The following is a 15,000-nucleotide window of genomic DNA, read 5'->3' as shown; positions in this document are numbered from 1 at the left end:
AGCAAATATTGCACTCCAAGGCACCTCTTCTCTAACTTCCGATGTTATAGCACCAATCATAAAATCAAACACGTAGGGATTAAGAGCTGAACCCTGGTGGAGACCAACTTTCACCTTAAAATTCTCTAGTTCCAACATTGGTTCTTACTTGTGTGGTTGCATTATCTTTCAGGATTCCGTCATATTATTAAGAAACTTTTTTCTCTCTCAATCACCACACTAGGTACCCTATCATACGCTTTTTCCATATCAATAAACACTAGATTCAGTCCTTTCTGTTTATCTCTACATTTCTCTATTGACTGCCTTAGTGCAAATATTGCACCAACTGTGCTCTTTCCTGGCATAAAATCAAACTGTTCTTCACAAATTGTGGTTTTCATTCTCAGTCTTCCTTCGATAATCCTCTCATATATTTTTATTGTATGTGATATGAGCTTGATACCTCTGTAGTTCCCACTCTTCTGCACATCACCATTCCCTTTGTAGATCGGGACCATTTGGCTATTTCTCCACATATCTTAGTGATAAATCTTACTCATTAAATCCCACAGGATGTCTATGCCTTCCTCTCCTAAACACTTCCACACTTCGGCTAGTATTCCATCAGGCAGAACTGGTTTCCCCTTCTTCATTTTATCTAGTGCCTTCTTAACCTCTTCTCTGCTGATATTCTGCCATGAAGGTTTCCATCTCTTATTATTGTTCTGGGGTTTTCTTCATTTAGCAATTCTTCAAAGTACTCCTTCCATCTAGCTATTATGCTTTCCTCTTTTGATAAAAGTGCCCAATTTTGTCCTTGATCTGTCTATGTGTTAGAACCTCTGATGATTTATCTCTGCTTTTTGCTAACTTGTGTGTTCTTTTTGGTCTAAAGCTGTCTAAGTTCTCATAGAGCTTATCCATTGCAATTGCTTTTGCCTGTGCTACTGCCCTTCTACCTTCGTTATTTGCAACGTGTAAACAGCTTGTTACAGTTAACTCGTGTAGTTATTGCATCACCAAAATCTGAAAAGTGTGTGATATCTTTGAGCTATGGGTCCTCTGTACAGTATATATCACTTAAAAACTGGCTGTATAGAGTTTTCAAGAGATATTTATACAGATAAGGAATTAATAGTTAAAAAGAAATGAAAATATAGCACCAAGTTTTTTTTATCTAATATTGTCTATTCAAGGATTTGAAAGATTTCTTGTTAATGTTAGATTAATCGAGTATGTTACTATTTTTTTTCTTTATAAGCCTTCGAAAAAAATAGGAATACGGCAAATCTTGTGTTAACTACGAAATTTACTGTTTCAGGAATGAATCCAGCTTTGTGAATCTAAAGTTACTTGATATGGAACACAAGAAGACGAAGGAAGCCATATTCGACAGAAAGTATATATTGCAAGCAGATATTTCCCGCCCAGATAGTAAGTGGCTTGTACTTTCTTAGAATTGTGTTATTCTAATTACTAGACATTGTTGGTTTATGAAATAGGTTTCAAGTAATTGAATAGCATTTCTCTCACTGTAGGTTCGTGTTATTTTAAGGTTCGTGTATTTTGGGTGTGGTATATGATTAACGTTAAACTTTGTATTTCATTGCCCATATAGTCATCTTAAAAGCGTAATGTAATTAAGTTACCGAGAGAGAGAGAGAGAGAGAGAGAGAGAGAGAGAGAGAGAGAGAGGAGAGAGAGAGAGAGAGAGAGAGAGAGAGATGGGGCTTTAACGAAAAGGTTTAATGCATTATGAAAATGTGTAACGTAATGATAAAGGGCCCAAAGTATAAACTTGATTTTGTGCAAGGATATAAATTATATCTTTTGTTCATCACCATGATGCAATATGTACCTAAGCTTTAATCCTCGACACAATAATGCTTGGTGTCTCAAAGGACCTAATCTTGAACAGAATATAAAATCCTTATAATGTCAAGAGCAAGATGAAATTTTAGATAGTTTTCCTTCATGGTGTTGGGATGACATTAGAATAATGTATAATTGAATACATTGGGAGGAATTAAGGAGACAAAAGTTTATTTCAAGGATAGAGAACGAAAATAATGAGCCCCTGGAAATGATAAAAGAAAGTAAAAAATATCATTACAACTCTTGCACAAAGAAAAGCAACCGAACGACTTAAAAACACAATTCGGATAATGTGTTTGTCGCCAGTTCTTATCTTTCAAAAATTTGCTGTTGCATTTCTTCGTTCTTTGGGAAATAATTACGTGTCCGGCTGCTTTGTTGTCTACATTGGCTATACTGCTGTGCAGTTAATTGCGTTTTAAGAATGAATTTTCTGCTTTTAAATCAATCGTTAGATAAATACATTCACACGCAATAAATACGTGCTACGAGTTGAGTAGATAGATGCACATGCACACGCCTGCAACTTCATACATACATACATACATACATACATACAAAGAAACACATCCACACACGCACACACACACACACACACACACACACACATATATATATATATATATATATATATATATATATATATATATATATATATATATATATATATATATGTGTGTGTGTATATGTGTGTATGTTTGTGTGTTTGTTTGTTTTTGTGTGCATTACATCAACCTAACCAAAGAAATTGTTAATGTGAAACTACGAAAATATCTAATATTAAAATAGAAACACACACGCATGAGAGAGAGAGAGAGAGAGAGAGAGAGAGAGAGAGAGAGAGAGAGAGAGAGAGAGAGAGAGAGAGAGAGAGCAAAATGCGAAAGGATTCCGACTTTCACTCACTGCAACAAAAGCAGGTTAATTAATGCTCTCAAATGACCTATTCCTGAGCTATCATTGTGTTTAACCGAAATGTCGGCCCGATTTTTTTCACCTGTCTTTTTTTTCACTTTTAGATCGCAGTTTCCGATTGGCCATTCTAATTACATGCCGGAGGCATCACGTGGTAGTGTCTTTCTTTGATTAATTTAACTGCTCGAATTGATTAAACAACTGTTTTACTTTCATTACGAAATGTTTTTATGTTAATAAGTATCAAAATAGAAGAAAACCAAAAAGCATTTATTGATAAATTCCATCTTCCTATTGAGTCATATTTAAGGAAAATTTTAAAATGTACAGTGAATCTCCATTTATCATGCAAAATTAAATAAAGATTACATGTTATTGTTAGATAGTGAATTTGTTTAATATCATAGTTGATGTAAAAGGCTCAATAAAAAAAGAGAAACACTAATGATAACCCCCCTTCCCCTTGCCTACCCCATTTTACATCACAGAAACGTTCAATCGTGCATTTTTGATACTCAAAAGCGCATCATTAAATCCAAAAAAAAGAAGAAGAAAAAAAAAAAAAGGATTTCAGCTCTCATATTCAATAACACGAGCAATTCTAAATACATTCGCATTGCTCTGATATCCCCGTTTCGTCTCCCATTTTGCCATGAGTAATGATAAAACCAAGACTTACCTGTGTCGCTGAACCATTAATTACATTGTGAGGATAAAGTCCGGAATTGCATAATTCATCCTCCTGAATGGATGACTCTGGATGGATGACGCAACTTGAAGGCATTACTGTACGAGTGTTCGAGCCCGAGTTAAATGACCATTAATCACGCGTCCTCCCTGCATTAGGGGCCGATATTAATTATGAGTGTTTGGGACCAGCCACTTGCAACTGGTTTCGTTCGAGATTAACCGATTTTCGCACTTTGATATAAATGTGGAGTAACACCAGTCTCTCTCTCTCTCTCTCTCTCTCTCTCTCTCTCTCTCTCTCTCTCTCTCTCTCTCTCTCTCTCTCACAGGCGTGCAACTGGTGCCGTGGGTAATAATGTACTTTTCATTCGACATATTCTTTGCTTGTTGGAGAATAATTAGTGTTTACAAGAGAAAATCAACTTTAATATTCAAAAGGATTCCGCTCCTTTGTTTCGTCCTTGCTACTTAAATCTTTGTGCGTAATGAGGAATTACGAGAAACTAGATAATCTTCTGTGTTTCATCTAAATTTGGTCATTGTTTAATTTAAAGCGTATTTGTTGGTATGAAAGTCTGGTCTAGGAATACGGGAATTCATGGATACGGTGTTTTCCTTAATGACATTATGTTTTAGCAATATAAAACAGAAACACTTGACGTAAACTTTCTCCAGCAAATGTGAGTAGATAGAAAATATAAGAATACATGAATATAGAAAAATAAAATTAGATACATAAACTTAAGAATAGTAATGGGGAGATTTAGAAATAATATGCCACAGCAAGGCAAGGTACATCTGATTTACAGATGAGATGGAGTTCTTACTGAAAATGATTTAATAAAAATATTACTATTAGAATGATAATTGCAGATTCACAATGTATTTTCTGGTTAACTTAATGGTTCTTCATGTTTTAATCATTAGGTGTCTTTGCAGAAATTATATTACCTTTGAAATACTTTAAATCTTTAGTGAAATACCTTTAGAATAATAATTATTTTATTTTCTTTGTCTGTTCAATGATAATGCCCTCTGGAATAATTACCCAGAAGCAGATTATTTTATTAGGGTCACCATTAATTTCTTTTATGATTATTACAGAGGATTACAAAATGCGAGTCATGAATTGCTTCAGTTTCGGAGAACCAAATGACACAGTGCCACTCACCGATGACAGAGGGTAACGTTTTCTTCTTTCATTTTTCAGCAGTGTTTCTATTTTTAGCCATTTATATCAATGTTAGATAAATATTACAAAAATATTTATGTTTAACGGTGAGCCATATTTCAATGCTTTTATTTGGAGGCTGGTTACCTAAAAAAAAAAAAAAAGAAAAAAAAAATTATTACGTGAATGTCAAGTTTTCAGTAAATTTCCTTCTTAATTATCTATATGGATGACGCTCAAATGCCCATTAATAATGATCCAATCAATTTTTCCAGCTTCATTCCCAAAATAAACGATCTCTATCCTAATGTCATGTTTATGGACGTTTCTTTGGGTGATTAACCTTCCTTCGTGTTTCGCTTTCTCGTAAGGAAACGCGAGATTTGTCAGGGATAACGAGGCCTCTCATTATAAAGCTTCGTGATTTATTTATTCCCTTACTTTCGATCTATTTGTTTCCTCAACATCATTGAAGAACTCGGAAGAGAACGTAAAAGTATTTTACTTACATTGATATTCTCGGTGTCTTTTATGATATGAAAAGTGATCATTATCTTTTTCTCGTTATATTCTTAGGCCAATGATTATTGTGAAATCATTGATAAGAGACTTCAAGTTAAAAATAACACGAAGCCCTTTCTTAAACACACAAGTGTACAGGTACACTTAAAACCACATGTACGCGCACGTGCACATATGTGTGTACTTGTGTTAAGTGTTCATACGCTCACGTATATGCATACTTTTAACGAATGAATTTCATTGGTTCTGTTATTCCCAACCCCAACAGATAAATCAATCACGCTTGACAGAAAATCAACAGCATAAATGATGGCAGCAATACAAAACAATAATAGAAGCCCTTTTATTTATTTCATTCGCCAAAGGAATTGATTAGTGTCATTATCCATCAGCAAATTGACGTTTGTGGATGATTAATCGTTTTGCCCTTTTGGCCGTCGACAAACAACTGCGGATATGGAGGCCGGATTCTTTCTCATCATTCTCAATTAGAATCGTATCCGAGTGAGTTACATGAACTGAGCAGATCTGGGGTTTGGAAAACTCACCATTTCGGGTATTGCACTCGTTTTTGGTCACAATATTTCACACACAAAAATACTTTACCTCAACTGGTACCAATTAAAGGCAATGGACGGTCAAAACTTTAATTATTGTTGTGTCTCTTGCACAGACTCAGAGGATAAAGGAAAATTATAAATCTTCCTTTTTATAGGATTGTATTTCCACTTGAGTTACCCGAAATCCGACAACTTCACCCTCCTCTATCCCACAAGACTGATATCTATCGTGTCTGGTGGTGTTTCAGTGCCAGAAACTAGTATATATTGTATTTTTTTTTTTTTCAAGATCTTACTTTGATATAATAAATTTAGAGAATTAAGACATAAACCTTGACGTGTTGTTCTTTCATATATTGATTTATTTGATTGACTTATCAATTAATCTTTTAAGTCACAACAAGAATTCAATATCTTTAGCATTTAATATGATACATTTAGTAAAGAAACGTGAATTCATCCATTTTTTTTAAGTTGAAAAGTTTCATAATTAAGAACCAAAATAAAGAGATCATGTGTCAAAATATAATTTCAATAGGTACATGTTAGTATAACAAAAATGAATTGATAAAATCAGATCTTAAATGCTTTGTTAACATTGCAAACCTATGGTAACGTAAACAGACGATCATTTTGTTAAGCACTTTTTATTATTATTATCTCATGCCATTTCTCTTCCTCCCCAGGTGTCCCCAAGGAAACCTCATAACACAGTTCGTATACAACGACACCGCAGGGACTGCCGAAGCTGTTCTGAACAACATGTTCAAGTTCCCTAGTACAAACCGTGTTCATTTCCAGTGTGATGTGCTCATCTGCCAAGGTAATTTGACCCTCGACCTGATTCGGCCGCGTTCATTTTATTCAGTTTCATGGGTTGATGGACTTCGTAATTGTTTTATGTTTCTCGCTCTGGTTGTACTCTTTCATCTCCCGTAGTTCGCAGTGTGTCTGACGCGCTGCCAACACTAGACTCCGTCCCCCAGCAGTGTGTGAATATATACCAGTTACCAAAAAAGGCAAGGTTCTGTATACAGAACCTTTGTTAAAGGATATATATATATATATATATATATATATATATATATATATATATATATATATATATATATATATATATATATATATATATATATATATATATATATATATATATCTGTGCATCTGTGTATGTAATACATACAAACACACACACATACGCACACACACACACACATATATATATATATATATATATATATATATATATATATATATATATATATATATATATATATATATATATATATATATATATATATATATATATATATATATATATATATATATATATATATATATATATATATATATATATATATATATATATATATATATATATATATATATATATATATATATATACATATATTGGTATGTGTATATACAGTTATAAATATGTTTCTGATATAATAAGGATTTGTTAAAATCTGTGAAATCATTAACATTATAGAATTATACCAGTGTTTCCCTATGCGGTTTGCAAAAGGAGTCTCTCTCTCTCTCTCTCTCTCTCTCTCTCTCTCTCTCTCTCTCTCTCTCTCTCTCAGATATACATTATGGTTTCCTAGTCCACAGCTTTTCGGCCTCACTGTAATAAAGTGTTTGTTTTCCCCTTTTTTCCGGGAGAGGGAGGATAGAGCGACATTTGAAAAATGATCGTGATGGCCATAAATTGCGAAAAGATTTAGGTTAACAACGAAACTTCCTTACCAACCATTGCCGCGTGGCAAGAGAGAATTATCAGGGATGGTATACAATTCAACAATGCCTCTTCCATTCCAACCGAACCCGCACTCGTAAATCTTCGCAGCGCTTTTGTTATTTTACTTATTTTTCTACGACTGTTTGGTTTCGTTTCCGCGAAATGATTTCTTTTTCTTACCCAACCTTTATTGACATTGTTTGCCTCTATCTGGGATATTGAGTTGTATGAATATATCTCTGTTATGATTATGCTTCTTATACAGAATATTTTCTGGTCTTCTATATACTATTCAATTATGTATATTCCTCATATATATATTTTTTATATTTCTTCATTTTCATCTAAAACATATTTTGTTGACGTTTTTTTTTTCAACACTGATAAAAACTAAAGAAATGCTGCCTCAACACTCGTAGCATTTTATGTATCACAGCTTAACTTTAATTTTTGCTATATCATTGTTAGCCCATTGTAAAAAGAGAAGCGTATTTTTTTCATTTCCATTTGTGTATTGAATGATATCAACATATTATACCTCTTAAAGAAATACATCTATTTGATTAAGTGATTAAATTTTCAATTAAAAAGTTATTTTTGCGCAAAAGATAGAATATATGATTTAATATCAATATAAAAATGTGAAGACAAATTGTCAGGTCTTCCTTTTATTAAATAATTTAAATATGGTTTGATTGATTTTCTCCATTCCCAATAACACTTCTTTATGTTTTGTTTTTATTTCATTTTTTAATCCCTATTCATATGCTACATATTTTCGTTTGTAAACATTACATATATATTTGGTGTTAAGATCGACCCATCTCAATTGCAGTCTCTCTCTCTCTCTCTCTCTCTCTCTCTCTCTCTCTCTCTCTCTCTCTCTCTCTCACACACATTATGCATTGTGATTGCTTACATATAAAATGCTTACTGGAGTTCATAAAAGCGTCTTTCTCTGTCTGCCAGTCTGACTTTCACATTATATACACTACACTTGCTTATTCAGTATAGGCTACCTGTATGTTTAAAATACACACACACACACACACACACACTCTCTCTCTCTCTCTCTCTCTCTCTCTCTCTCTCTCTCTCTGGATTAGACACAGCCGTCTTCTCATTTGACTACTTGACAGTACTGCATAATCTGAGTGCAGACATCAGGAATATCCAGCCCAAGTTTCCATACTTTCTCTCTCTCTGCCGCATACCATCCATCTCTCAGGCCAATTCCTGTCAGAGCTTCGTTTCCTAATGCAGACAAAAAAGAGGCTTTTGCATCTTTATATTTGAATAGTTTTGTTTATGTAATTTGATCCTTCACATATTGTTACCAATCTTTTATTCCAAAAATATCTTGTCATACTATTTAAATTTGGAAGTGGGCTAGTTATTTTTATTGAATAAATTTACACTAATGTGTAAACATTTTTTTTTTTTTTTTTGTCAATCCAAAACAGAATATGCGTTGTTGAGTGTGCGGGATTTCGACCAAAGTCCGATACATATCGGCCTGAAATGTCCTGCAAAGAACACTCGAGAGGCAATAATCTTTATAAAGGAATGGCATTGAAGGAATATAAAGCACAAATAGTAGATTATTATTACTATTACAGCCATTATAATTTCTATATCTAGCAACAACAATTTAAATTCATGTCATTCTTATGAAAAACCGAAACGTTGCTCTAATCTATAAAAAAAGAAACTGATTGCTTTTAATATTTCCTAGCGCCTTATCACATAGGAGAGAGCCTACTAATTATAGAAAAAAAAACCACGTCCTGCATATAATGGGGTGTTTAATTTCGTTGTTGCTGCCAAATGTAAATTGTAAATTTGCACTTGTTTTTTGTACTCGGTTGTTATATATAGTTTAGGATTAGATATAATATTCCTCAAATATATCCGAATAAAACAAAACTAATATTTGATTTTTCATATTAACATCATTTCATTCAATGGCTTAAGCTTAGAATATTTTCCTCTCTCTCTCTCTCTCTCTCTCTCTCTCTCTCTCTCTCTCTCTCTCTCTCTCTCTCTCTCTCTCATATCACTACTGGATCACAAGGTGCGAAAAAGCCTACACGCTTTTCCATGGCCTTTTAGGCAAATGTTTTTGAGCTGGAACCCAAGGCGGCTCTTTGTACTCGCTCCATGATCCTTGTCGTCGGTCCACTTTGCCTCCGTTGCGCTTTTCAGGGTCCCTTTTCCCATTGTCCTTCACCGGGCTCTCTCTCTCTCTCTCTCTCTCTCTCTCTCTCTCTCTCTCTCTCTCGACTTCTGCCTTGAGCAACATGCTATTGACTCTGCTTGCGCCAGCGTCCTCTTAAATGCGCTTCTCAAAGAAAGCTGGAGACTTTATAACGTGTCTCGCATGACGCCAAGTTTCTTAAATATTTTTTTCCGTTTTTGAATTTCCTGGCGGCTTTTGATGGTGTTATTTATGTTTATTAACTGGTACATTTGATACTATGTTCCACGTAACATCATCTTTATCGGTTGCTTAAAAACTAGTGCAGATGTAAACAGAACATTAAAAAAGATATATTCAAACCCCCGAATTCTGGCGTATGTTTCAAATTGTCACACATGTCCCAATTCAATAAACTCAGCCTGACAGTTTTTGTATTTGTTTTATTTTTTTTTATTACTGTAAATTTTATTATACATGTTGTGAAAAAAGTAAATGGAACTAATTTGATCAGTCATTGTACCTTATAATTTTTTTCTCTGGCAGGCGTTAATCCAGTTTCATTTATGTTCAGCTTTTTGTTTTGCTAAGTTTTTTGTGTAATGTAAGCTAATAACCTCTGCTTTTCTGTTTGGTTTTCTCTAAAAGATTATAAGTGATTTAAATTTGCATGAAAGTAATAATGTTAAAGCTAAGTTTTATAAAACTCATTTCACTTTTCATAAGCCTAATGCTTTTTTTTCGCCTCCACAGGATCCTGTGAAACTGAGAGATGTGAAGGCCGGCCCGAAAGACTGATAGTAGCTCAAGGACGCTCTATCCCTGACGCAGAGGCTAATAGTCTGGATAAACTCGGCAGAGTGCAAGCCACTACCACAGTCTTTGTAGTGGAACCGACGTCAGCTGGTAAGTGGGCTTAGGGGAACAAGTTACTTTGGCAGCGGTCGGGAGGAGGCTGGAGGTCATTCAAGCTTTATGGAGGAGAAGGAATGGCCGGATGACGTTAGATGGCAAGGATACTTGCCTATGAGAAATAGCTGTTAGAGTTGGTTTAGGAAGGGAGCTGAGAGAGTAAGCAAGGAAAATAAAATGCAAAATGGTTGGGGGAAAAATCTATATATTACGGCTGATACGGTGAAACATTGTAAGCAAAAGCAGATATATGTCAGAATAATTTAAAGTTATGTTGGATATACTTTAAGATGTTTCTTTTCAACACATACAATTATTATGTCTTCTTTAAGTTACAATTGATATTTTGGTATTTTAATAAATTTATGTTAATTGAAATCTTAAAATATTAGCTAAAATATTAATATATAGACCATCTTGACCCTTACCTTGTGTCAAAAAGTAAGAGACCTGGATTCGCTCTCTGGTGGAAGCGAATAGAATTTAGAAACATTTGAGTAAATAACAATATATGCACGTTGACCCAGTTAGTGAATCATTTACATGTTAGAAGACTTAAACCGGAAGCATCTGGAGTTGAGGAGGGGGGGGGGGGGGGTTTCCGCGTTAATGGCGTTATTCCAAAATAAAAACAGAAGAGTTTCAACTTTCTGAGAGGGCAAAAGATTATGAGTAGAGATAGGCTACCTTAACGTGGTGAAATGGTTGCCCCTATTAGGTTACTCTGTTGTGAGCCATCAGACGTAAATTTTCCATCATTACCAATACGCATTCCCAACGTGATGATAAAAACTGGTCAAACCGCAGATATGAATTAACATGTATGAGGTCTTTGTCCTGCATTGGATTAAAACCGTGTGAATTTATTGGTGTTGTCTTATATATATATATATATATATATATATATATATATATATATATATATATATATATATATATATATATATATATATATATATATATATATATATATATATGTATATATATATATATATATATATATATATATATATATATATATATATATATATAAACATAGGTGTGTATACATTATACATTGTGAATAGATCTACATGGGCATAAACCCGTAACAGCATCGATTCAATAGACAATAGTGAAATATTTAACGAAGATAGTTTCTGGGGAAAATGGAAGAGAGAAATACAGGCAGAGTCTAGAGTGAAAGCACGGGAGGGTTTGGGGGGGGGGGGAGGCTGAAGGAACAGCTGGCCCTGCTTTCATCCCCCAATTCTTATCACATCCGGGTCCTGTGAATGATCCTGTGGTTGACGTCAAAGAGAAGTTTCAAATACAAATAGTTGCGGCAGATAGAAAGAGGATATGGCCTTACGGAAAATATAGGTATTTTCAGGTCGAAAGCAAAAATGTAAAATGTCTAGAGTCTTCAATATCGAGGAAAATCTCCTTAGGGAGGAAATATACGATAAACGAAACCCTAGATTATCTTGAGGTGCCATAATATTTAAGTATTGTTGATAAATATTTTCATATATATCCATCATACGGTTAAGCACCTTAGAAAAAAAAAATAAAATTAATGCATTGAAATGCCTAACTAGTGAAAAATGTAAACCAAAAAGCAAATCGCTCCTCACGAAAAATCGAGGAGGAGGTGAGAGACGTGAGGAGTTGGGAATGCAGAAGAGACGAGGAGCGAAAGATACCAGAGTTGAATTGCCCTCAGACCCTCAATTGCTGCCCTGAGAGGGAGAAAAAGAAGAAGAGCCAATTGAGATGCAAAACCATTTAAGCAGAAAATGCTGCATCGTTGCAGTGTTTGCTCACCACAGGCACACTTTCAACAGCTTCCAACAGTTTGCAAGGTCCTTCCATCGACTAAAACATTTTAGTATCCTATTGCGATACGTCAACACCCTTCCATAGTCATACATATCCGCAAACATACACTCACCCATATATATATATATATATATATATATATATATATATATATATATATATATATATATATATATATATATATATATAAACTGTATATATATAAATTGTGCCTTAGCACAATAGAAAATATGATTCCATAACATGTCTTACCCTCCGGGTTTTAGCCGGTCTTCTTAGAAGTAGAATACTAGTCGTATGGTGTTCTAAACACTGTTTGTGACCTCTGACAATTGAGTAACCAACTGATACGTATTTCCCTGATAAGGTTACCATATGTCATACATTTACATTTTGTACATTGAAATCATCCTTTGGTTATACTTTTTCCTATTTTCTTTCACAATTAATTTACGCTTCTCCGGGTCTCTTAGCCATATTCTTTGCCCGCTTCCTCCATTTTCATTGTCTATCGATTTGTAACAGCATAGCATGATAGGAGAGAGAGAGAGAGAGAGAGAGAGAGAGAGAGAGAGAGAGAGAGAGAGAGAGAGAGAGAGAGAGAGAGGGGGGGACTTTGTTGATTAACACAAACCAGTAACATGTAAGAATAAACACCAGGGTAATATTGCGACTAGAGAAAACAAAGACGAGCTGAAAAGAAAGACGTAGAAATTCCCAAACACAAGAGAACCACTCTTCCTCGCCTGACCAACACCATCACATCTCTGTTTACTTTTCATACAGGTAAGTATAAGTTCTGAGTTTGAAGGCAAACAAAAATGCACACCTTCATCTCACCAGAGGCCTCTGCAAACACACTAAAAACAACTGAAACAGACACACAGACACTAGTAAAACAATCCTCGTACACAATGACTAAATGAACTGCTGTAACCTTAATTCATTTCGCTGTGTCAACACTGAAACGGGAGAAAGCCGGCAGTAGGGGAGCATAAGCGAAATGAATAAACAATCATCAGGATGTTGGATACAAAACAAACAATCTCCTTGTGAAATTGGTCTTCAAATGGAAAAATATTACCCATACACAAAAGCGCTGACATATTTTAATACTGGTGGAGTTGCAAACAAATCGCTTTTGAAATACCTACACTTTCAATATTTGGCGAGGCTTAATTTATTTATGTACACAGATACATGATAGGGATTCTATTGTATCCTTCTACACATATCCGTTATTTTACTTTTTTTTTGAGAGAGAGGCAAATGTTGACCACGCCTCAAGAAGACAAATAAAACGTTGATCATGCTCATAGTAATAGCGGTGTATACTGCTATGTACAGGAAGGCTATCTTATGCTTGCTATAAATGTGATAGAAGAAAAATAAGGGCTTATGTCTTGCCTGAAACAAAAACTTAACACGTAGCACGCTAGATCTTATGTCGTTACTGAATATGTGATTCTCCTAAATTGGTGTACTGAACGTTTATTTATTATCCTCTGCCATCCAACAAGACTTTTTTTTTTTTTTTCCATTACCTCTACTAAGTTTTGAGAATATAAGAACTAGTGATCAGGTATTTTTCGTACTAAGCTGAGATAACTTTTATTTTATTGAAAGTATTTAATTACGTCAATGGGGCATATACCTCCAGTAGGTCAACTTTTAATAATGATGTAACTGTAACGTGACTATAACCTAATTTCGAAAACATACTTACTACGGAACACATTCTTATCCAAAATACATTTTTATAAACCGTAAATGTTATGTTGTAAAAGACTAAAAGTTTCGGAAAGCTAAGAAACATAATTTATGCACGTAGATACATTTTATTGTAGGTCATAAAGCGCTCCATCTCTGAGCTTTAATTTTTCTCTCAATGTTATTTGTGTGGTTCCTTCTAAACAGTTTGTTTTCTATTGGTCATACTACTAAAGGTATTCAAACTAATTATAATGGTGATTTATATAATGATGATAATAATAACATGAAAATGGTAATGATAAACCCCCTCTTAGACATTTTGCCCACAAAATCGGTAATGAAGGAATAGGGATAAATGATCTAGACTGATTAACGAAAAATGCAAATTGTGGAATATGGAAAGACAGCTGATGGATTGTAATAATGAAATGAACTACAAAGAAAGAGTAGAAAATTATGACATCAAAACAGAACGAGATAAAGGCCACGAGACAATGAGGGGGAGGGACAAAGATTAAAAGTGACATAAGAAGGGGATGTAATAAATGAGCAAATATCAGATAAAAGGGTGCTTAGGAGGAGCTAATGATTGAAGAGAGAGGGAACTAAAGAAAATAGCTTAATGAATGATTTGACATTTCACTGGAGTTGGGGGAAAGGAGTTTCCAAGAAAACACTTTTTTTTTTTTTATGTGTAACATCAGCTGCTTGGGCGGGTTTTAGTACATGTAGGGTTGGAGGGAGTTCGGCGAGGACGCTGCAAGTAAAGGGTTGAAAAAGAAAATTTGATAAAGTGAGTGAGCGTTCCGGGGAAAATTATTGATGGAAGGCTGGTAGGACTATAGGGAGGAAGGGCACATTATGGAATTAAAGACGAAGCAGTGAAAGAATATGGCGG

At 34.4% G+C, this 15,000-nt stretch overlaps 1 protein-coding gene across 1 annotated transcript in view; it reads left to right on the top strand.

Moving 5' to 3' along the window:
* The window catches only part of LOC137652314 (uncharacterized), a 557,194-nt gene that overhangs the window by 532,720 nt on the left and 9,474 nt on the right, over nucleotides 1-15,000 (top strand). Inside the window, exons 5-8 of the mRNA XM_068385641.1 lie at nucleotides 1,304-1,416; nucleotides 4,567-4,645; nucleotides 6,402-6,538; nucleotides 10,410-10,562. Coding sequence (XP_068241742.1) covers nucleotides 1,304-1,416; nucleotides 4,567-4,645; nucleotides 6,402-6,538; nucleotides 10,410-10,562 — 482 coding nt within the window. The remainder of the gene's footprint in view (nucleotides 1-1,303; nucleotides 1,417-4,566; nucleotides 4,646-6,401; nucleotides 6,539-10,409; nucleotides 10,563-15,000) is intronic.

Source organism: Palaemon carinicauda, chromosome 13 (genome assembly GCF_036898095.1).
Source record: "Palaemon carinicauda isolate YSFRI2023 chromosome 13, ASM3689809v2, whole genome shotgun sequence".
Lineage (NCBI taxonomy): Eukaryota > Metazoa > Arthropoda > Malacostraca > Decapoda > Palaemonidae > Palaemon > Palaemon carinicauda.
The sequence above is the reverse complement of the archived record's forward strand: the minus strand, read 5'-3'. Positions and strand labels throughout refer to the sequence as shown.